Source organism: Thalassophryne amazonica, chromosome 13 (assembly GCF_902500255.1).
Source record: "Thalassophryne amazonica chromosome 13, fThaAma1.1, whole genome shotgun sequence".
In the NCBI taxonomy this organism is placed as follows: Eukaryota; Metazoa; Chordata; class Actinopteri; order Batrachoidiformes; family Batrachoididae; genus Thalassophryne; species Thalassophryne amazonica.
In genome coordinates this window covers 30,509,715-30,533,633 of record NC_047115.1, presented here as the reverse complement: position 1 = coordinate 30,533,633, position 23,919 = coordinate 30,509,715, and the positions used below count along the sequence as shown (strand labels likewise).

The window sequence follows — 23,919 nt, the reverse complement described above, 5'->3', positions numbered from 1 at the left end:
TACCTGCCTCGTGAGCAGTGATGCCGGTAACGCGTTACTTAGTAACGCGTTACTTAGTAACGCGTTACTCTAATCTGACCACTTTTTTTAGTAACAAGTAATCTAACGCGTTAATCTTTCCAAATCAGTAATCAGATTAAAGTTACTTCTTCATGTCACTGTGCGTTACTATTATTTTTCATTGTGGGTCGATAGCAGCATTAAACTTGGTCTGTGGGCAGGAGGTCGGGGTTCGACTGAACTGCCCACTTTAAGTGAGCTGTGAGCTTTTCATCCGCGTTTTTTTGCAGCTGCTCGACTCGTCCTCACCTCTTAAAGCGCGGTGATCAGCACACCTGCACTGAGCTTTACAAAGACATTTTTATACTTTTTTCCCTCCTTTATTTAGAATTCTGAGCTGAGCTGCTCCGTATCGTCTCGTTAAAAACAGCTGATCCTCCGCGACACGTCAACAACTAACACTATTTTCCACTCAAATGCACCTAAACTCTCTTTCTGAGGACCACATGATGTGAAAACGCAATAAAACTTTCCTACCTGTAAATCTGGTCATGTTTTCTGCATAAATAAATGTTATCCATTCTTTGTGCTCAAACGCCAAAGCAGGGGCGAATCCAGATGGAATGGGGGTGTGGGGCAAGGATGTGCCCCCCTCACAACACCCCTAGATTAAAGGTCCAGTTTTGAAGCCGTTTTTTACTACAACTACTAATACTGCTTAAAATAATAATAATTTCGACAAGTAAAATGTTTAGAGAATTTAAATGTTAGAAAAATGTTAGAATTTAATAGTTACATTTATAAACAATGTAGGTTTGAAATTGCAAGTTTTACTGTTACAGTGCTGTCAACAGTTAAATATGAGGTCAAGAAAGAGGTCTTTATTTTACTTTTTATAAAACAAGTATTTATTTTCATTGAAGTCAAGAAAGGGTGACTATAAAGTGAGTTTTGGCAAAACAGGTATCATTGTCATGTTGACGTGGGTTGTTGTCGGCAGCTGGGGAAAGTAACTAAAAAAGTAACTAGTAATCTAACTTAGTTACTTTTACAATTGAGTAATCAGTAAAGTAACTAAGTTACTTTTTCAAGGAGTAATCAGTAATCAGTAATTGGATTACTTTTTCAAAGTAACTGTGGCAACACTGCTCGTGAGTTTAACGCTGTGTTTATAACAGCTGTTTACATGCCACCATGAGCTAACACCGCTAGCACAATAGGCCATCATTAGCAAACAAGAGGCTAAACACCCTGACACTGTATTCATCATAGCCAGGGATTTTAACCACTGCAACCTCAGGACTGTTCTCCCTAAGTATTATCAGCACATAAGCGAGAGAAAATAATGTCCTAGACCAAGTCTACAGCAATGTGAAAAGTGCCTATAAGGCTGCCCCAAGACTACATTTTGGAAAGGCTGAGGACGATAAAAAGGCCAGATATGACCTGAGCAGAACCATCAGAGAGTCGAAGAGACAATATAGACTGAAGTTGGAGGAGGTACTACTTTACCTCTGACCCTCCACACGTCGGAAGGACTCCAACACATCACAGACTTCCGGGAGAGGAGCAGCGGAGTCACTTCCAGCCAAGCCACATTACCTGATGAGCTGAACGAGTTCTCTCACTTTGAGGCCCAAGATACTGATCAGCAGGGAAGGATGTTGGGCAAGAAGAGCATATAGGACTCAACACTCATGGTGACATCGGCAGATGTGCACAGGGTTCTGAGCAATAGAAATCCACGGAAAGCAGCTGACACTCAGGGTTTGGTCATCAGAGCCAGCTGATGTGTTTGCTGACATATTCAATCTGTCCCTTGCACAAACCTCTGTACCCACATGTTTTGAGTCCACCACCATAGTGCCCATCCCCAAGAGAAGCACTGTCACCTGCTTAAATGACTATCTTCCCATAGCACTCACTCCAATCATAATGAAGTTCTTTGAAAGGATAGTCATGACCCACATTAAAAAAACATCCCAAACACCGTAGACCCCCTATAGTTTGCATATTGCCAAAACCAATCCCGTGATTATGCAGTTAATGCCACCATCCATACAGCTCTCACGCACTTAGAGGGCAGGGACACATATCTCAGAATGCTGTTTATCGACTACAACTCAGCATTCAACACAGTGATCTCCCACAAATTCACAGATAAGCTCCTCATGCTTGGACTGACACCCTCTCTCTGTAACTGGGTGCTGAAGCTTCTAACAGGCACACCCTAGTCAGCGAAACACATCTAGCACAAGAACTATGAGCATGGGGACTCCCCAGGGCCATGTGCTGAGCCCCCTGTTCTACACACTCTTCACATATGACTATGAAGCCTCCCAGAACAACACCAGCATCATTAACTTTGTATATGACACTACAGTCATCAGTCTGATCACTAGAGGGGATGAGACAGCATACAGAAGAGAGGTGGTGAATCTGGTACCCTGGTGTTGTGACAATAATCTTTACCTCAATGCAGACAAGACCAAAAAAATGGTTATTGATCCAAGGAGGAGTGGAGAGCTGCACACACCACTATACATTGATGAGACAGAGGTGGAGAGGGTGAAAACCTTCAAATTCCTCAGCACTCACATTAGTGATGATCTCACCTAGTCATACAACATCCGACAGATTATCAAGAAGTCCCAACAAAGACTGTACCTTCTGAAGACTCCGAAAATTAGCCATGTCAGCCAAAATTCTTAGCAACTTCTACAGGTGTACGATTGAGCGTGTCCTCACCACTACCATTACAGTCTGGTATGGTAATTGCACAGGAAGGCTTTCCAACATGTCATTAAGACCTCACAGTACATCTTTGGGGCAGCCTTCCCCTCACTGCAGGAAATTTACCAAACCAGAGTCCTACGTAGGACACACAACTTCATCAGGGACAGTGCACAACCCCAACACTCACTCTTCACACTCCTACCATCAGGCAGACGCTACGGGAGTTTGAAGTCCAGGACTACTAGGCTGGCAAACAGCTTCTACCCACAGGCCATTAGGCTTCTCAATAACTCTCTTACACACTGACTCCTGCACCACTTGAATGACTGTTATTACACTGTCATTCTTCTCCTCATCATTATTATTGTCATCCTCTAAGTATTTATTATAATAGCTCTGTTCACTATTTATGCATCCATGCATCTTACGACTCCCGCACAGCAGGAAATGTTGCTTAAAACTACACAATATTGCACAAAATTGCTAATACTGCATAAACTACAAATCTGCACATCCTCTATAAATAGTAAATGAACTGCATTTATATAGCGCTTTTCCATCTGCATCAGACGCTCAAAGCACTTTACAATTATGCCTCACATTCACCCCGATGTGAGGGTGCTGCCATACAAGGCGCTCACTACACACCGGGAGCAATAGGGGATTAAAGGCCTTGCCCAAGGGCCCTTAGTGATTTTCCAGTCAGGTGGGGACTAAACTACACATACTTTATTTAGGGCCCCTTCACACATAGTACAAATGTGGTCGAATTGCACATAAAGTGCACATGAAGCAGGAATGCAGGAACATGTATGCAATATTGTGTAAAATCGTAGCTGCCTCCAACACATCGTACATCTGTTGCTATGACTATTTACGCAGTCCAGCGGCTGAAAGACAGAGCTGTGAGAGCCCCATCGAACCCTCTCGCAGCAGGTGTTGGCCAAATTCCAGCTGACACACATGAACATCTAACACCACTCGCATGTTACTTACAGAATGTGTGGCCATTCATGCTATTAGCACGGAAACAGTCAGCAGACAATCACTTTCGAGCTGGATGTGAAATTTGTCTAGTGCCCCCACGAGTGTGGCTTTGCAAACAGCAAAGCAAAGCCTCCCAGACCTCCCGATCCACACACACCTCCCCCAGCTCCTCCAGGGGGAACCCCAGCTGAGAGATGTAGTCCCTCCAGCGTGTCGTGGGTCTTCCTCGGTGCCTCCTCCCGATGGGACATGCCCAGGACACCTCTCCAGCGAGGTGTCCAGGGGGCATCCGGAAAAGATGCCTGAGCCACCTCAGATGGCTCCTTTCAACATGGAGGAGTAGCGGCTCGATTCCGACATCTCTTGACCATAAGTGAGGGTCGGAACGTAGATTGATCGGTAAATCGAGAGCTTTGCCCCCCCTGCTCAGCTCTCTCTTCACCACGACGGTCCAATACAGCGACCGCATCACTGCAGATGCTGCACCGATCCGTCTGTTGATCTCACACTCCATCCGTCCCTCGCTTGTGAAGAAGACCCTGAGATACTTAAACTCCCCCACTTGAGGCAAGGACACTCCACCGACCTGAAGAGGGCAAGGCACCAATTTCCGGTTAATAACCATGGCCTCGGATTTGGAGGTGCTGATTTTCATCCTGGACGCTTCACACATGGCTGCAAACCACCCCAGTGCACAGTGAAGGTCCTGATTTGACGAAGCCAACAGAACCACATCATCCGCCAACAGCAGAGATGAGATTCTGTGGTTCCCAAACCAGACCCCCTCTACACCCTGGCTGCGCCTAGAAATTCTGTCCATAAAGGTAATTAACAGAACCGGTGACAAAGGGCAGCCCTGGCGGAGGTCAATGTGCACTGGAAACAGGTTTGACTTACTACAGGCAATGTGAAGCAAGCTCCTGCTGCGGTCGTACAGGGACCGGATAGCCCTTAGCAAAGGACCCTGTACTCCCGGAGTACCCCCACAGGGTGCCTCGAGGGACACGGTTGAACACCTTCTCCAGATCCACAAAGCACATGTGGACTGGTTGGGCGAACACCCAAGAACCCTTGAGCACCCAATGGAGGGTGTAGAGCTGGTCCAGTGTGCTGCGACCAGGACAAAAACCACACTGCTCTTCCTGAATCCGAGGTTCAACTATCGGTCGAATTCTCCTCTCCAGTACTCTGGAATAGACCTTACCGGGTAGGCTGAGGAGTGTGATCCCCCTATACTTGGAACACACCCTCCAGTCCCCCTTCTTAAACAGAGGGACAATGGACCCTCTGTTTAAGAAGGGTCCATGTATTGTCCATTGTATTTTTTAAATGGTGTGTGGTTGTATGTTTTTTTATACATCCAAGTCCTTCTTGATATCAGGCATTTTTCCACAGCTTTTATAAGACAATGACGGTAGGTCAGTGGTAACATTTCCGGCTGGCAATCAGAGCTTTTGGAAATTGCAGGTTAGAATCCCGTGGGTGGCATATATTTTTTTTCACAGCAGCTGCGCAATGTGGCTATACATCCTGCAGCTGCTCGCACTGTGTTGCTGCGTGCACGAAACAGTCGCAGCATTTATTTTTTATTAAAGGTTTTATGAAGAAGAAGACCTCAAAGTTCAGCTACCATTTGCCAGAAGGTACATCTGAGATGCAAGCCTAGATTTGATGTTTTGGTGAAAGTAAACCCTCCTCTGTACCGCTTCATCATGAAGCTGTATAGCTGGGGATACAAAATGCAAAACATGCACTATGCACAATTTCTCCAATCACAGCCACAGAAGCCTGTAACCTCTTCTGGATTGTCTGGGTGTCTGTCCTCACTCTCCTCTTTCTTGCACAGTCACTCACTTTTTGAAAGCTGTCTACTCCACACAGATTGTGGAAATGTTCATGTATCCATCCCCTGACTTGTCTGAAGAAAACTGGCAATAAAACTGATCATTTACAGGTATTATACCAAAGGGGCTAATTACTTATGCAACCCATCATCTTGGCTTTTATATTTTTAATTAATTTATATCAAGTTGCAGAGATTTACTTTCAGTTTGAGTCTAAGGAAGATAATTTTTGACATTTTTATATTGAGAAGCCCAATTTACTTTTTTGTATTTGAAATGCCATAAACAAATTAAAATGCATGAAATACCAAGGGGCTGAATACTTTTGCAAGCCACTGTAACTGCCTGTTTTTACTGTGTACATGACAACTAAGAAACCTAAATTAACTGAAGTGCAAAGTAGGCAAAATGTGTTTGTGAAAGTGATGTTGTTGTGTGCTTTTGAAGCTCTTCTTTGTCATCCTTCTCTCTACAACCCTGTTTGCTTCGTTATTATACACAAGTGTGTGTCACGTATGTGACTTGGGATTTTTTTGTTTGTTTGTTTTTCAGATTTCAGACCTTTCTCTGATGTTCCAAAAGGAAGGAGTTTTGTACTCAGTTCCTTTGTGCAGCTGCATTAATTAATTTACATGCATGCGTGTGTGTGTGCATGTATTTTGGGAAAAAAACACATGATGGATTTGGTCATGACATTTCCTCTTGGACACCAACAAAGTGATCTGTAATATAACTGAAACTGCATGTTACATGCTTGACACTAATTAACGCAAACTCATCCTTAGCGTTTCTGTGATGGCATTATATATGGTTCTCTGTTGTGTTGACGTTTGATTGAGTTGAACAGGTATGACTCTTGAATTTGACCTTTCAAGGTCAGCCAAGGTCAAATGTCATGTGGCTAATAGAAAAATGATATATGACTTCATATTAATGTTTATAGTAATGACAGGTATATCTTTAACCAGTTCTACCAGAAGACTCAACAGGTTAAAGGAAGATATTTATTACAGAGGAGGATACAGAGTTGTAATTTTGATTTGGCCTCAGTCCCTGTCTTGGCAGTGGGGTGGCTAAGATGATCTTGAATCCTGCCGATAGACAGGGGTTGAGCCCATCCCCCTATAATAAACAGGAGCCAGCTGGTGACGACGGGGAGGTAGAGGGAATGTCTAGCAGATAACTGAAAAACAGCGGGAGGTAAGGCAGAGAGGGAAGCTTTTAACGGGCGTACCCACATGTTATTGGTTTCTGGTTGTGATCTGCTTGTGATTGCGTGCATGGCTCTAGACAATTGATTGTGAGAGACACTAAATAGTGAGTCCTCTGGTAGAACTGACACTATGCTTCATTTTCTCAAAATTGCCATTCTAAATGTACCCTATAAATAAGCACTGGACCAAAACTTCGACCTTGGTCTGTGACCTTGACTTTTAACCTTCGTTTTTCCCATAAAAATCAAAAAAGTTTGACCTTGGCAGATCGTCAATCATACCACCAAGACTGGTCCAAATCGGATCAAATCTCTTGGAATTCACACATTGCAAGCTGAGGCAGAGTCCAAAAAACAAGCAAAGTTCCAAATACACGGCATCGGGAGTTCACAGAACTGAGGCAGAGGCAAAGACAAAAAACGAGCAGAGTTCAAGGATAAGACGAGGCGGAGGTGGATTACACAGGCAAGGTCAGAAATACAGCAAGGCAAAACAGGACAATGGAGTGCGGCTGGAAAGTGCAAAAATGCAACAATCTGGAGAGAGACTGTGAGGGCTTAAATACTAGTGGAAGAATCAGGGAGTGAAATGAGGAACAGGTGTGCAGAAGGTGCTGGAAGGGGGTATAATCCTGGAAGACGGAAGAAGTGCAAGAGAGTGCAGTAAGACAAAAGCAAAGTCAACTGGGGCAAGATAATTAAGTGACAGAAAACCAAATGGTACAAAATGTGACATGACTAACTGTAATAAACATGAACAAAACAGAGGGGCAAACTAAGAACTAAGGTAGCGGGCCAAAGAGTGGAAAACCAGAAAACTAATGATAATAACTAAAACGAGAGGATGTGATAGAGGAAAGTGAATACACTAAACATGACAAAACAAATTATTCACAGAATAGGAAATAAATTGATAAACAAATCAAAACCAGGGACTAGGTAATGCAATGAATGACTAAACCATAAATAAATGATAAACAGAGGTAACAAAAGCATTACACAAAGAAACAAACAAAACCAAACCAAGACATAAATGATAACGTATAATAATATGAAAAGTAAAACCTCAGTGGAAGCCTAGACCAAAATAAGGGGAAAACCCAGATATGAACCCCGGGCCAGAGCAGATCCTGACACATGCGATACCTGGTTTTACAAAAAGGCAGATATGGACTCAAAAGCATAACCACCTTGATGATGGTGACAACCCATTAGCATAAAGTCAGCCACCACGATTGATTTTTATGCCATACCTGAAGTAAATGAAATGAAACTAAAGGCTTTCTGATAGTAAATAATCAATGTGAAAACCTCTAATATGCTTCAGAGCTGCAGCCATGCGAGGGAAAACTGATTTGTGGTTAATGAGCTAAAGCATGTCAGCTCACCGGCACAGTATATGGTATTTTATGTCTCTTGAAAATCAGAATGTCCTTAATTTGTTAATGAAACATAAGCAACCTTTGTGTGCAGATCTGCTGATTATGGAAGCACCTACGTCAAACTCAATGACAAATTGGGCTCAAGGACAGTTTTAAGTTACTTGTACGTCTGCCTCACCAACAAACAGAAGGTCAGCAGTCTCTTTCTTTTCTCTGTTTGAACTCCTGTGAGGTTCTTCTTCACATCAAATTACAGCTTTTTCCTCTGTCTCTCAGTAATGCTATATCCCTTACCTGTACTTTAGATAATGATGCTTAGTGACCCAGAGGTAGAGAGCGCTGTTCTCATCAGCTCGGATGAAGGGGCAAGCTTTGAGAAGCATCTCATTAACTTCAACGTCCAGAGTCTGCTCTTCCACCCCACACAGGAGAACTGGATCCTGGCTTACAGTCATGATAGCAAGGTAAAAACTGCTTTTACTGGACATCAAATGGGATCCTCACATTTTATAGATTCTTCAGTGTGGTATTTTGTTGTCATTCTGGTGTTTTTGCGAGTATGCCTTCAATCAAAGATGTCAAACTACAGTGCACAGCATATTGGACTATGTGTCAATAAATAACATTCTTTTTATACTGTATGTGAAAGTCAGGTATGGGTATTCTAAAGGTCACAAAGAAATTGGGGGCTTCAGGGTTTTTTCATAGCACTTTTTCTGTATAAATTCATACTTAAAATATACGAGGTCTGTGATAAAAGTAACAGACCTTATTATTTTTTTAAAAAACCATATGGATTTGAATCACATGTGATTACATCAGACATGCTTGAACCCTCGTGGGCATGCAAGAGTTTTTTCACACCTGTCGGTTACGTCATTCACCTGTGGGCAGTCTTTGAGTGAGGAGTCGCCCACCCTCTCGTCGTTTTTTTTCATTGTTTAGGAATGGCTCAGAGACTGCTGCTTTGTTTGATCAAAATTTTTTCAAAACTGTAAGGCACAACTGAGTGGACACCATTCGATAAATTCAGCTGGTTTTCGGTAAAACATTTTAACGGCTGATGAGAGATTTTGGTCTGTAGTGTCGCTTTAAGGACGGCCCACGGTGCCTGACGGCGAGCTGCGCTTCGAGGCGGCAGCGTCTCGCCATTTCAAGTTGAAAACTTCCACATTTCAGGCTCTGTTGACCCAGTAAGTCGTCAGAGAACAGAGAACTTTCAGCAGAAGTCGGCATGAGGAGTTTATTCGGACATTCCATTGTTAACGGACATTTTGTAATGAAAGAACGTGCGGGCAGAGTCGCATGTCGGGCCGGACCCGACCGCGGGGGGTCGCGACAGGAAAAACACCTCCGTTGGAAACCTTAACGGGCAAGTTGGAACATGCCCAAGCTGTTAAACAACTTCTCAGTTACTCACTTGTTGAAAGCCATCAAAAGCCGCCTGAATTTTACAAATGGTTTTCAACACGGAGGTGTTTTTCCTGTCGCGGCGCACACAGATTTGCGCGCACGTCTTTCATTACAAAATGTCCTTAAACAGTGGAATGTCCACATAAAGTCCTCATGCCGGCCTCTTCTGAATCTTCTCTGTTCTCTCACGACGTCCTGGGTGAATTAAGCCTTAAATTAGGATGTTTTCAGGTCGAAACAGGCCAACGACGGCGCCTGGAAGTGCTGCACAACGTCCCGCTCTGTGGGAAGTCCTTACAGCGACAGAAACACCCCATAATCTCTCATCAGCCGTTAAACTTTTCACCGAAAACCAGCTTAATTTCTCGAATAGTGTCCACTCGGATATCCCTCACAAGTCCAGAAAAAATGTTGATAAAGCAACGCGCGCCGTTCGCAGCGGCTATTCAGACAAAGAGATTCCGACGGGCGGGGTGGAGCACTCCTCACTCAAGGCCTGCCCACAGGCGAATGACGTCACCGACACGCGTGAAAAAACTCACGCATGCGCATGAGGGTTCAAGCATGTCTGACGTAAAAACATATGAATCAAATACATTTATTTTTTGAAAAAAATAAAAAGGACTGCTTTTTTCATCACAGACCTCGTATCTATTCTGTATGATTGATAAGCCTGGTTCTGATAAGCCCTGAGCCTGGTTCTGCTGGAGGTTTCTTCCTGTTAAAAGGGAGTTTTTCCTTACCACTGTCGCCAAGTGCTTGCTCACAGGGGGTTGTTTTGACCGTTGGGGTTTTTCCGTAATTATTGTATGGCCTTGCCTTACAATATAAAGCGCCTTGGGGCAACTGTTTGTTGTGATTTGGCGCTATATAAATAAAATTGATTTGATAATGAGTTAACTGATGGTGTTTCATTGGTGAACTGTGTGATGGTTCCTTTTCTTCATCTATGAGCAATCTGAGAAATTCTAAACTAAACTGTATGAGTGAAAGATGGGCATCGTTGCTTAGAGAAAGGATGTTCCACGTCCCTACCTTCATGAGCCACCTTACATTTGGAGCTGGACACCACCATGCAGTGGACAATCCTTCATCACCATAGTACAGTAGTTGCCACCTTCTAGAGGTATGACCCTTAATGCTCTCCTGTGGTTATGTTGTTTGTTTGTTTTTTATAAAGGAGGCTCCACATGGATTTTCCCCAATCCCTATACAACAGTATAATGACAACATAGTGACACCTGGATGCAACAGACATAGTCCATAAACCCAAAGCCAATTTGACCTAATCTGGATCACTTAAACTCCCCAAACAACCTCAGTATACCATGGCCTATACAACAATATACAGTAGCCATCCCAGAGAGGTAGCTATGGTTATAGGAGTCAATACAAGGGTCAAAATGTAAAATTACTCCAATCATATCCAATCAAACTACATTATTTGTCTGATCATATGGTTTTCAAAAAGGTATAGTTTGGACTGTCAGTTTCATGAAGTTATGGAATAGTTTTGACTGTTGAATGCTTGGTCTCCAAAATAATGGTCAAACAGGCTCAACAGCTATTGGATTCAGTGACATAACTAAACATGGCAGATAGTTCAAACGGTTCCTTTTTGGAACCACATTAGCTCAACCAATAATTTGCATCATTTTTAAAATCAAAATTAGAGGAATGTTTGACTTTTATAAGCACTGTTTCAATATTTTTACAATGGCTCATAATGAAGGGAGGTCAAAAGTTGATTAAATACAGTCAAGAGGCTTAAGGGATGCACACAATAGCAACAGTCTATACCCCACAATTGTCCATGAAAAGGCAGGTGAGAAGATTGATCACTGGAACACGCAGAGGTCAGGTACACGGCAGATCAGTCCAACAGGAAACCGTGTCCTTATGGGGAGCAGCAGAGGGTCAGAACACAGTGATCAGTCATAGCAGGCAACCATATGTGGAATCAGCAGGCTAATCTCAAGAAACACAGAAGGGCAGCATGAGTTGGTAACCCAGAGACAAACATGGAGAAATAATGTGAGAGTACGCATACAGCTAGATATTCTAGCAAGGGAGTGATGATAGTGAGAGGCAATAACATTTGAGGAACAATTAATGCAGAAGTGGAGAAACACATGAAGCCTGAATCCAATTAACAGAAAGTAAAGCTACAAGGAGAAAACACATAGGAAACGTCAGACTAAAAGCACAAGGAATCACTAACATGGGGGATAATCTGCTTGATAATGAAAAGAATAACTAACATGGAAGATAATATCACTAGGGAAGCATGAGGAATGAATATCAGAAAGTAGAAAGAGCAGAGAGCTATAAAACAACACTAGAATATAATATACACAACACTAGAGACAGGCAAAACCACACCAGAATAAAACACCACAAATGTGAACTATGACTTTTTTTTTTTTGCAGTATATTGTTTTTAGTTTATTTGTGTATAAATATTCATTATTATTATTATTATTATTATTATTATTATTATTATTATTATTATTATTATTATTATTATTATCAGTAATTGCGTAATCTTTTCATGTCAAACCATCATGTTGTGTGCAGTAAAGCAAGATGTCATGTACATAGAACTGTCCATCAGTCTATGATTTTTGGAGGTCGTCCACAACGACACAAGATTCTGCGGCGTGTGACTAGCGGTGCTTCCTTAAAGCTAGGCACTGTGATTGTTTTTCTGAATGTTATTTCACTAACATGCACACAGTGGTGGGCAAAGCTAACCAAAAAGTTATCTTCGATAACCATTAATCTGATAACTGAAAAGTTATCTTTTATGACCCTAAACCAATAAACTGCTAAAAAATGTATCTTTATCACAGATAATCGATAACTTTTAGTATTGATTCGGACGTGGCCACGTGAAATTACACTGTCGGCTTCTGATAAACCAGTTTCACTTTAAGCTCCACAGGGGCTGCTGGGTAAATTCAAGGATCACAAACACATAACAATGCACAAAAAATGAATGAATAAAAAAATAAAACCCCAAACACTGTCATCATCTTTCAAAAGCAGTAAAACACAGTATTAGAAGCCACAGTTTATCTCGCTATTATATACCATCATTTACGAAGCTGATGCTTTTTTCACACACTTTGAACCCTGCGGCTTAAACAACCGACATATGTACATTAATGCATTGATTGGCAGAATAAAAGACGTAGTAAATATAAATTCTTACCTGTTAGTTTCAGTGTAATTCATCTGAAGAATAATCCACATAAAGTGTCCTTTCTTTAATCCAAAAGAGTGTCTAAACAGTGAAGAAAAGTCCTTGTGTACACAGCTGCACCGTGAGAGCTCCTCTCCCCCATGAGTCTTGGTTATTAAATTATACCATCAGCCACAAAGAAATAAAATAAAATAATGTTAAAATTAGGCTGTTTTGTTTTTGTGTCGAGAAGACGATAACACTCACTCTAATGTCCAAAGTGAACCTAAACTACACTACCCACAATGTTCCCTACGTCGATTGGCCAATCATGTTTTGCACTTAACAATGACATAATCAGCAAGCGACAGACAGCCAGTCTGCCACAAACACACAACAGACGGAATAAAATGTTTGATTTTAGGGTTTACAAACGTTTTTGAATGTTAAACTTTGTTCACTTGACCAGCAAAAAAAAATTTATCAGACTGAAAGTTCTCAGAACTAAATTTATTGGAAGATAACATGGTCCGATGGTTTTAAAACTTATCTGAAAAGCTAATCCGCTAGCAAAAACATTAGCTTTGATAATTAGCAGTTATCGGATTAGCATAACTGTGCCCACCGCTGCATGCGCATTACCATAACTCAATGCAAATAGCCAAACTTATGACTAGTATGTTTAACCTGTTATTGCACAGTTTATAGAGGTGGGCTTGGAAGGTGAATGCTGCCTTATGTTTGGAGATAGAAACTAAATTACTAGATAATTTCATTATCTAAGCATAAGTTAATTTTAAATCAACACTAAATAGACTTATCTTGAGAAGATACAGTTGTATGTGCTGATTTCAAAGAAGTGGTATTTAACATTAATAATGAGGAAATGAAGAGTTCAGGCGAAAACCCCATAAATGCCACGCCCATGGAAAATGAGATAACCATTGCAAGTGAAAGCTTACAGAGGCTTGTATCCAATAACAAAATCAATTCTACAACACCCCATAAATCCTAAGATAAATACAAGTCAAGATGCGGTTGGTATGCAGAACCTTGTAAGCGCCATCCCAGTTTGTGTGCAAAACCACATAGTGAACAGCACACCACTCACTGGCATGTATCTCATCACGTGACGCAAAGATTGAGGCGCCCACGAGAGCTTCTCTAATGCTGCATTTACACATAACGACGGCACGTCACAAATGCCACGAAGTATACATTCTTGGTTGCTGATCACGAATGTGATGATTTGAGGCAGAGGCATCAGGTGTCCTCAGGAACTGCTGCAACATGTTACCACGCGTTATGATTAATGGAACGTGTTGGTGGAGAATTATCAGAAACCATTACGCACGGTCAAGAATAATGTTCCACATCGTTAAGGTCTGTCACGTTGTGAATGAGGTGAATTGTCTCCGCACACCCACCCATATTCATCCATCAGCTGATGAAAATTCAGATCACTCCAGTTTGCTCCTTTAAATCCACACCAGAAGAACTTTGTGACTGCATGCTTAGTTGGGCTCTGTGCCATGGAGTGGCACAGAGAGGAGGAGGAGACCGGGGGGGGGGGGGGGGGCAGATGTGTGACTCCACGCGGCTCTTGTCTCTCTCATTTTCCCCAAACATCAGGCACAGCAGCAGGTGGAACACCTGCAGGAGCACGCTGAGGAGCATTGGAAAGAAACTTTTAGCCGACTTGGCATCTCTGTCCTCCTTCGGCATACTGCAGCAATGAAACTGAATGCGGTGCAGCAGGGTTTAATTGTGCGCACGTCAGACAACAACGCTGTCACACTTTATTAAGGATCATCGCTAATCAAGATGGATCAACACGCTCAGTTCCGACCTCCACAACATGAGGCGAAATGAGGGCGGTGCGTGACATTCGTGGAAGATGTTTTGACAGCCAAAAACATGCTCCACAAAAATCCCGAATATCACGCACCAACATGCACTATTAAGAAACCTATTCAGATGCGTTAAGTCACATTAAGAATGTCAGGAATGTGCCAAGAATGATGCATATATGACATTCATAACGCGTACTGCCTATCAGTAAATGCAGCATTAGCATATATTAAAGTGATGGACTTACTGAGTTTTGCAAACAAACTGAAAGTGGAGATACCAGGTTTTGCAGCCAAATCTATTAAAGGTTGCTAATTAACACATTTCTGAATAAAGGTTGATTTTTGAGATTCTGCTATTTTGTTCAGTGCAGCATAACCATTTAATAACAAGAAACAATGATTCATGGAGATGTACAACTTCCATCAGGTAAATATCCTTATTTAAAACAAGAGTGGTCTGGTAGAGATACAGCGTTTTGCGCCTGAACTCTTCAAATATCAAACACCAATGAGTCATCGGGATGAAAAAACATTTTAGTGGTAGTTAGTTTTCTAGAAACTTGATATTAAGAAGTAGAAATTAACTGGCATACACTTTTTTGTAATTTTGTGGAGGTTTTATGCTGTTTCTTACACTTGTATCAGCAAAACAAACTGTTGTGGACAAAGGTTAATGGAGGAAATTCATTTCAAAGTATGATGAAAATGGGAGAGCAATAAATATGTTTCCTGGAATACCAATGTTTATGCAAAGTAGCTATTGAGGTGCTTTTTCCTGATAACACAAAGTGATACTCACACATTCAATAATATTTTTGCATCAGAAGGCCTCAGAACATGTGATAATTTGTTTGACCCAGATGTTCTGTTGAGTGACTTACCCAAATTCATGTGTTGAGATGAGTTGTGCTAGTTGGTTTGGTGTCTATTAAATGTTTGGTGCATTGACTGTTGTGCCTGTAAATTTGGTTTGTTGTGGTCATAGCTTTAATTGTTGTGGGTGTAGCTTTGATTGTTCTGACCGTATCTTTAATTTTTGTTTGTATAGTTTTGATTGTTGTGGCCGTAGCTCTGATTGTTGTGCCTGTAGTTTTGATTGCTGTGGTTTAGCTTTAATTGTTGTGATCCTCACTTTGATTGTTTTTTTCCATAGCTTTGATTTTATACCGGCAGCTATGATACGTGCAGCTATGATTGTTGAGATGGACACCACAGTTTTGAATGTGGTGCCCAGCTATATGATTGTTGTTCCCAGAAAAAACCCAGTAAAACCCCATAGTAACTTTAACTTAAAAAAAAACCCTGAAACTGATGACAATTTTTTTAAGTGTATTTATTTTTAGTTAAAGGAACATTGAATGAATGAATGAATGAATGAATGAATGAATGAATGAATGAATGAATGAATGAAAACTGTTTATTTTGAACATTTGATACAACAACAATTACAAGATAGATCAGTAAAGACAACAACAAAAAAGTTCCTACTGTGTACCCAACATGTCCGAAAAGGGGTAGGGTGAAGCATCAGCTTATTTATCCCTACTCCTTCTTCCCCACAACCAGTAATACTCTTTGCCACATATACACATAGATTCCTACACACCTAAACCGATATCAATATATATATATATATATATATATATATATATATATACATATATATACACATACACATACATATATACATACACACATCAACATACATACACATATACATACACATATATACACATATACATATATACACATATACATACACAAACATAAATATACACCTACACATACCTACTTACATACAAAATACTATATATTTACAAGCCGAAGCAAAAAACAAAAACACCCTAACCCTCATTACCCTTCCTCCTCCCTATACCCAGAAAAAAACATATTTTTGTACCGCTGTTTGAACTGGTTCAAACATTCTTTAATAAGTGACTTATAAATGAGTTGGGTTCACTAAAGTGTGTTTATGTAATCAATTTCTGAGTGAAATTAACTTATCAGGCTTCACAGTATAGCTAAGATTATTGTACCTGTAGCTGTGATTACTTCGTGTGTAGTTTCATTGTTGCCTCTGTAGCCTTGAATATTGTGTTGTCACTATGATTGTTGTGCCTATAGCCTTGATTATTGTATCTACAGCTTTGATTATTGTGTCTGTCGCATTGAATAGTGTTTTCAAAGCTATGATTGATGTGCCTATAGCCTTGATTGTTGTAGCTTTTGTAATTTTGCCTGTAGCTTTTAGTGTTGTATTGCATCCATAGTTTTGAGTATAGTTTGATTGTTGTGTCCGTAGCTTTGATTATTGTGTTCGTACCTATGATTGTTGTGCGTATATTCTTGATTGTTGTATCTGCAGCTTCAACTCTTGCGCCTATCGCATTGATTATTGTTTTCAAAGCTATGATTGTTGTGCTTATAACCTTAATTGTTGTATCTATAACTTTGAATACTGTGCCTGTAGCTTTAAATGTTGTGTCCATAGTTTTGATTGTTGTGTCTGTAGCCTTGATTCTTTTGCCTGTAGCTTGAATTGTATCAGCCCCGTCACAAAAAGTGCCCCATTTTCATGACACAATTTATTTTATTTTGTTATTTATAATTATCCCCTTCTCCTAACTCTAACCATAGCATAACATAAGTTTCTTCCCTCCGGTAAACCTAACCATAACCCCTCAGCATCCCCCCATCATTCCCCATTTCCTGCCCCATCACAAAATGAATTGGTGCCCCCGTCACGAAAAGCACCCCATTTTCATGCCCCATCACAAACCAGTAGTAGATTAATGTACTTTTCATAATTCTATCACAAACTGGGTTGGTTGTATCGACAGTTTGATTGTTGTGTTAGTGTTTATAGCACTGATTGATGTGTCTGTAGCACTGATTTCGATATCAAACATTTGGAAAATATATTTTTATTTTGGACTACAAATCAGTTAGTAGAGAAATTCTATAATTTGATACTATTTTATTTTATTTTAATGTATTCTATGATTTGCACTGGGACTCTTTACTGATTTGAAGCCACTGAGTTTGAAATGTAAAAATTAAACACGCATAGACAAATTAAAATTTTGGACACATGCTGCACAAACAGTCTGAAAGACTACATCCTGCCTCCCGCCCACTGCATGCTGGAAAGCCTTCCAGCCTCAATACCACGCCTGAATGCAAAATGTTTCCAATATGATTCATTTGGCTCACCCTAAAATACCTAAAAAAAAAAAAAATGGCATCCTAAAATACCTGTATTGGTTGAAGTTACTGTTTGCATTTCTGTGTCCCCTTGTGGACTGTAGTGCCTGACCAATAATTTGGAACCACTTCCTTTAATGTTCAGTAATGTGTTTCTCTCCTAAAATGAGAAGCCAAGTGAACATGTGCCTGTTTGTGTCTTGCAGCTGTACAGCTCGATGGACTTTGGGAAGAAATGGCAGCTTGTTCACGACAACGTGATGCCAGGGCGATTCTACTGGTACGACAATGTGACTCTCTCTTTGTAATTATCCCGTTAATGACCTCCGCTGTCAAAAGAATCTGATGACTTTTGTCCAAAACCAGATTTTCATCCAAGAAGCCAACTAAAAAAAAAAACAACAACAACAAAAAAAGTCTTGCTCTGGTTCCAGTGAACATTGTGTTTCACTTTTCTATAGCAGGACTATGACATGCTGTTTTTGTTGTTCCTGTCATTTGGTAATTTCAGCAGCTTCGGCATGCGGCTGTGAATATTGATGCGGAGCTGTTTATCCGTGTTCGCTGTGGTATGTGTCAAATTTAAATGTGTTTTTTTTTTTTTAGCAGGTTAAAAAAAGGACGCTGGTTAGAGGACATCTTTTCACATGCTTGAACAACAGCGAGGTTTGATAAATTAGGGGACCACAGCGGGTACAGTGACATCCGAGACAATACATTATTTGTGCTCTCCGAAACACTTTTTCGCACATATTATCAAATCGTTATCATTCCGCATAGCATGAAACACTAAGCTGTTTCATAATGTTTTTGTTTTGTTTTTTTTCTGCTGTAGATATTTATGGGAGTTTTGGATGTTTTCTTAAACCTTCCCCTTGATGTTTCCTCAGTTTATGCTTTTTTGAATTGAGATTAATTACAGCTGGCGGCACAGTCTCTACACCGACTGATTTACTGGAGATCCAGACATTTTTTTTTTTTTTTTTTATGGCTTTCAGAAAACAGGGCTGTCCATCTTCTGCTGTGATGTTTTTCTCACAGCCTGGCCTCTCTTTCTCTTCTGCTTATTTTTCATGCTCTTCCCCCTCCTCTATCTCCACCACCTCCTCCTCCTGCTCATTCTAGGGCAGCAATAGGGCTGGACAAAGACTCTGACGTGGTCCACATCGAGACGCGCATCGCAAAAGGCCGTGAGTGCTGCTCTCTGCTTTGCCGCAGTAACGCGACCCACAGAGCCCCTTGTCTCTCATTTAGAGCGAGGTCACTGGGAAGATGAGGCCTGTTCGGCTGTTCCAATTGGTCCCTGAAGTCGACTAAAGGAGAATAGGTGTCTCCTGACAAAAATGGAGAGTTTTAGTGGGTTGATGGATGTTTCCTCTCCATAATCTCTCCCCCGTGTCTCACAAATGAACCCTAAACTCTCCCTTTTAAACAGCATACTAGATTCTGTCAAACCAATTACAGGGTTTTCATGCATTGAAAATATTATATCCAAGTGCAGTCAGAAAAGCTGCAAACTCTTCTTGTCAGGCAAATTAACTTTTGCATTGTCATATTTAGGGATTTTACTGTATTTTATGTTCCTAAATACATTAAAAGTCACAGCTGATCATTTCTGAGTCAGGATTAACGTGGCAGTGGACTAATCCCTGCTCAGTAAGTGTTACTGTTGAGGTAACCAGTTGTTTGGGGATTATTGTGGAAGCCCGTTGCTGTTTTATTAGCGTGCAGAAATGATTAAGGTGGTACTGGGAAACATCTAACACAAATTTAAGCTCTCGAGCCTGCTTATGAGCAAGTTGGAGAGAGGCCAGCTAATGTGGATCACATGGTGGAAGACTGTTGAAACAGTATTAAAAAGTATGTTTCATCAAAAGTGACTTTTATGAGTTAAATTATGCACAGTCAGTTCCATAGGTACGAGGACAGCAACGCAATTTTTCAAAATTTTCCAAGTGAGGGGAGCCACCAAAACACTCTCAACAACTCTAAAGAAGTTACAGGCTTCTGTATCTGTGATTGAACAAACTGTACATAGTTTGTTCCTTTTATCTGTTGCATCACCGGTTTTATCACATATTACAACAAAAATCTGCCCTATACTCGGAAACCAGCCCTCATGAGATACAAGAAAAAAAAGGGCTGATAAATCATATCATATGAATCACTTGTCCTATCAATTTTACTACCCTGGAAGCTGTGGCAATAAAATCAGTGCAATACAAATCTTAAAACAGGCAATACAAAAAAGACTTTGAAAATACCAGGCTTTGTATCGCTCTGCTTTTCATCCCCACCAATGACACACCCCCATTTTCTGCTACCCTGGTGCCAAGTGCAGGATCCTGATACAGGATCCAGATCACTTCATTCAACCAAGATGTCTTATCAAGGTGAGAGAGCTTTAGCCTCCCTTAGCAGGAAGAATTCTACAACTTGATTCTCATACTGCAGTTGTGAGACATCAAGATGTTAGTGAAGAGGACACTCATGACTTTATAGAGAGACATAAGAACATTCCGTAATTTACATGTCTAAATGATTTATTTGCATTATTCGTTCTACATGGTTCATGATTGTGATTATTCTTTAACTATTTTGATGAGTATATAGATCAGACCTACTGTGTTATGCTATTTATTATTAGCACAAATGTTGAATGAACGTTGTTGGTGTAGTGAGTAAATGAGTTGTCATTAAATGGAGTTGACGATAATTATATGCTTCTTGTTCTTTATTTTTGTTGTAATATGTGATAAATATCTTATTAACTGTCTGTTTATGTAATCACACCCTGTATCTGTATCAGCCCGAGTCCGAAGGATAACCGTGAAGTCTAGCTGGATACATGATACATGGCATGATACATAAACAGACATGTGATAAGGTATACATATAGTACAAGTTCGTAGTGGAGTGACACAGAGAAGGATTTTCTGAAAAAGATGTGAAGTTTCAGTTATAGTTTGCCAGAAGACAGATGGGCGACTCAAGGTTTTGATTTGCTTTCTTGTGTTAAACTCCTTCTCTGTGCCAGCCTACCATGAAGCTGACCGGTGGTGCAACAAACAAAAGTAAATGAAGTGACTGAATCACAGTGATCAATGATAGCCCAGGTAGGACTGATGAAATCCTTGGCTACCATCACAACAGTAAACCTTACTTCAAAAATGAAATTGTGTAAAGTTTTTAGTCTATAATATGACAATGAATTAGGTTGACTTGCCCAACAGTACATGAGATACAGCAGATGGTATTTTCTTTCTTCTCTTTTCCTTTGTGAATAATTAGCCTTAGCTGGTTTATTTGAATTTTAAGCTGTAGCACTCTAAGGAATACATGTGTACATTGGTGCCGACATCTTCAGGAGAGATTTCATTTTGAGCCCAAAAACAATTTGTTACTTTGGCCTGTAATTTATTAAAAGGTTGGCCGTAACTCAACAGCACTGTGATTAAACCCAGCCAGCTTGACGGACACAGAGACAGCAAGAAACAGGACTTTCTGGCATTTGGTTGATTAATCTACCCCACACAGGTGTAAAGCTCGTGCAAAAATAAATGTAGCAAGGTGAAATTCAGATTGAAATATGTTCCTACTAGTTTGGCTAGTGAGAATTACTCTTTGGCTAACTTTCGTCTACCGGGCAAAAGGTCAGTTGATTGAATCCCACCAGAAACCACGGATATATACAACTCAGTCATGGAATTGTTAATAGGATTAGGTCTCTGACTAAACAGTCTTCTGAGCAAGAATTCTGGTGTTCAAATTCTCCCTTTTGGGCAGCACAGTGGCGTAGTGGTTAGTACTTTTGCCTCACAGTAAGAAGGTCATGGTTCTGAATGCTGTTTGCATGTCTCCTCCATGTTTGTGTGGGTTCCCTCCCAGATCACTGGGAGGGAGACATGCAGGTTAGGTGAGTTGAAAACTTTAAATAGATTGCAGTTGTGAGTGTGTCTGTCTGTATGTGGCTTGCGATGGACAGGTGTCTCTTGCCCAGTGACTGCTGGGATAGGCTCCAGCATCTCCATGACCCTCAACTGGAATAAGCAGGTACAGAAAGCGCATTAATGAAATCCTCCCTTACCAAAAAAGTATACAAAAAGTTTATTGCATTACATAATCTACAGTATTTTCCAGAGTACAAGTCACACCAGAATATCAATTGCATTTACTGCTTCATGCAACAAGAAGCAAAATGAATTTAACTGGAGTATTATTTATTCATAGCATTAATGAGCACCACTAATGAGGTAATTAAGGCACAAATGTGAATAAACTGCTTCTTTAAACCACTAAAGAGACTGTTCTATGTGAGCTAAACGTGCAATGCAATTAAACATTTGAAAACTTGGTGCATTATTTATTCATTTGTAACAAACACTATTTACACAATCAGAAGCTACAAACTAACTGTCATAGTAACAAGTGCAAAACTTGAGTAAACTGCTTCTTTAAGCCACTGAAGAGAATTATATGTGAGGTGAACGTGCAGTGCAATTAAACATTTGAAAACTATGCATTATTGATTTATTTATAACACAAACATTGCTTAGGCAATCAGAAGCTACAAGCTAATGTAGCTGTAACAAGTAACTGCTGAGTAAACTGCTTCTTTGAGCCATTGAACAGATGATCATATGTGGGGTAAATGTGCAATGCAATTAAGTGTTTGAAAACTCTGCGTATTATTTATTTCTAACACAAATGCTACTTTAGTGATCAGAAGCTACCTTCTAATTAATCTTATTGTAACCAGTGAGCAAACATATAACAAAACATGAGCAAAACATAAACATATAACTACACCAAGAAGATTTCATTGACATTCAAGTCTGTTCAGGATTTGATCCAAGAACCCTGTGGTTGTAAGCTCATGTCCCTAACCCCTAGACTGTGAAGTCTAGCATTACCATATGTGATTTATGTGTTACCTGGGGATACATCCAGTATATGGCAAGTACAGAGATTGTTTTTTATATACTTGTCAGTATAAACAAAGTACACTTTAAGTATAATCTGTTGGGTGTATAGCTGATAAGTACATAACAAGTAAATTGAAAGCATATTTGCATACTTTTCATTTAAAAAGAGGCATGCTGCTGGTCAACTTGGATAAACTTCTTTTTGGTAAGGACTGTCAAAAACTACAAAGATATGTCACTCGGTTACTTAAAGTTGGCAAACTTTACATTAGCTTTAATCCAGAGATAAACAGTTGCAATTTCCTGCTGACTGGTTCCTTTTCTGTCTTTGCAGGCGCTCTGTATGTAAAGTGCAGAGCCCATCGATGTACAGAAACTAACAGACAGTACCTCTTTCCTGGACATATAGACACCAACTCCCTGGTTGTACAGGACGAATACGTTTTCACACAGGTTCGACTCATCATACATTCCCATTTTCTTCAGATTTATGAGTTGCGTCTTGATTAAATCAAAACAGTTGTCATCGTCCTTTCACACAAAGGCTACTGTCACTGTGAACTTTGATTTAGTTTTGTTCTTTTCTTGGTTTTCGTGTGCATTCAGCTTTTCCATCAAAACCCTCATAATGGCTTTCCCTAACACACCTGTTCCCCACTGGCCCGATGTGTGTTTTGATGATGTTTTGTCTCGTTCATGTCAAGGCACGTTCAGTGTTTGAGTTTCTGCACAGACATACTCCATACCTGAAAAATGTGTTTGCTGGCTGACAGCACGCGCCAGCGGACCTGTGAATAGACAGGTTGGTGTCCTTATTACCGCTCACATTGACTTTGACTCCCATTAAGAACGTGGCAGCCAGGGTCATTATTAGAAATTTAATTTTCACATGCCCTCCACTGTCATTGATTTGCATGCAGAGTTCAGTAATTTTCAGTCTCTTGGTTAGCCTCAACACATTTAATCATTTCTGTCAGACTCCCACTAAAACTGGCCGCTTACTATGTGGTGATGTGATACTGTTGTGCCTTTTCACTATAAATGTACTTCAAAAGACACACAGATAATGGTGTGCATCTGTACCTGTGCACCTGATCTTGAGGATTTATCATGATTTCTGACCTTTGATCATAACTCTGGAAATTTCCTGTTTAATTATCTTTCAACCCTGACATTGC

At 40.4% G+C, this 23,919-nt stretch overlaps 1 protein-coding gene across 1 annotated transcript in view; it reads left to right on the top strand.

The window, feature by feature from the left end:
* The window catches only part of sorcs3b (sortilin related VPS10 domain containing receptor 3b), a 154,070-nt gene that overhangs the window by 80,719 nt on the left and 49,432 nt on the right, over positions 1 to 23,919 (top strand). Inside the window, exons 3-7 of the mRNA XM_034184870.1 lie at positions 8,254 to 8,353; positions 8,468 to 8,626; positions 18,023 to 18,096; positions 18,942 to 19,006; positions 23,076 to 23,194. Of these exons, the coding sequence (XP_034040761.1) occupies positions 8,254 to 8,353; positions 8,468 to 8,626; positions 18,023 to 18,096; positions 18,942 to 19,006; positions 23,076 to 23,194 (517 nt within the window). The remainder of the gene's footprint in view (positions 1 to 8,253; positions 8,354 to 8,467; positions 8,627 to 18,022; positions 18,097 to 18,941; positions 19,007 to 23,075; positions 23,195 to 23,919) is intronic.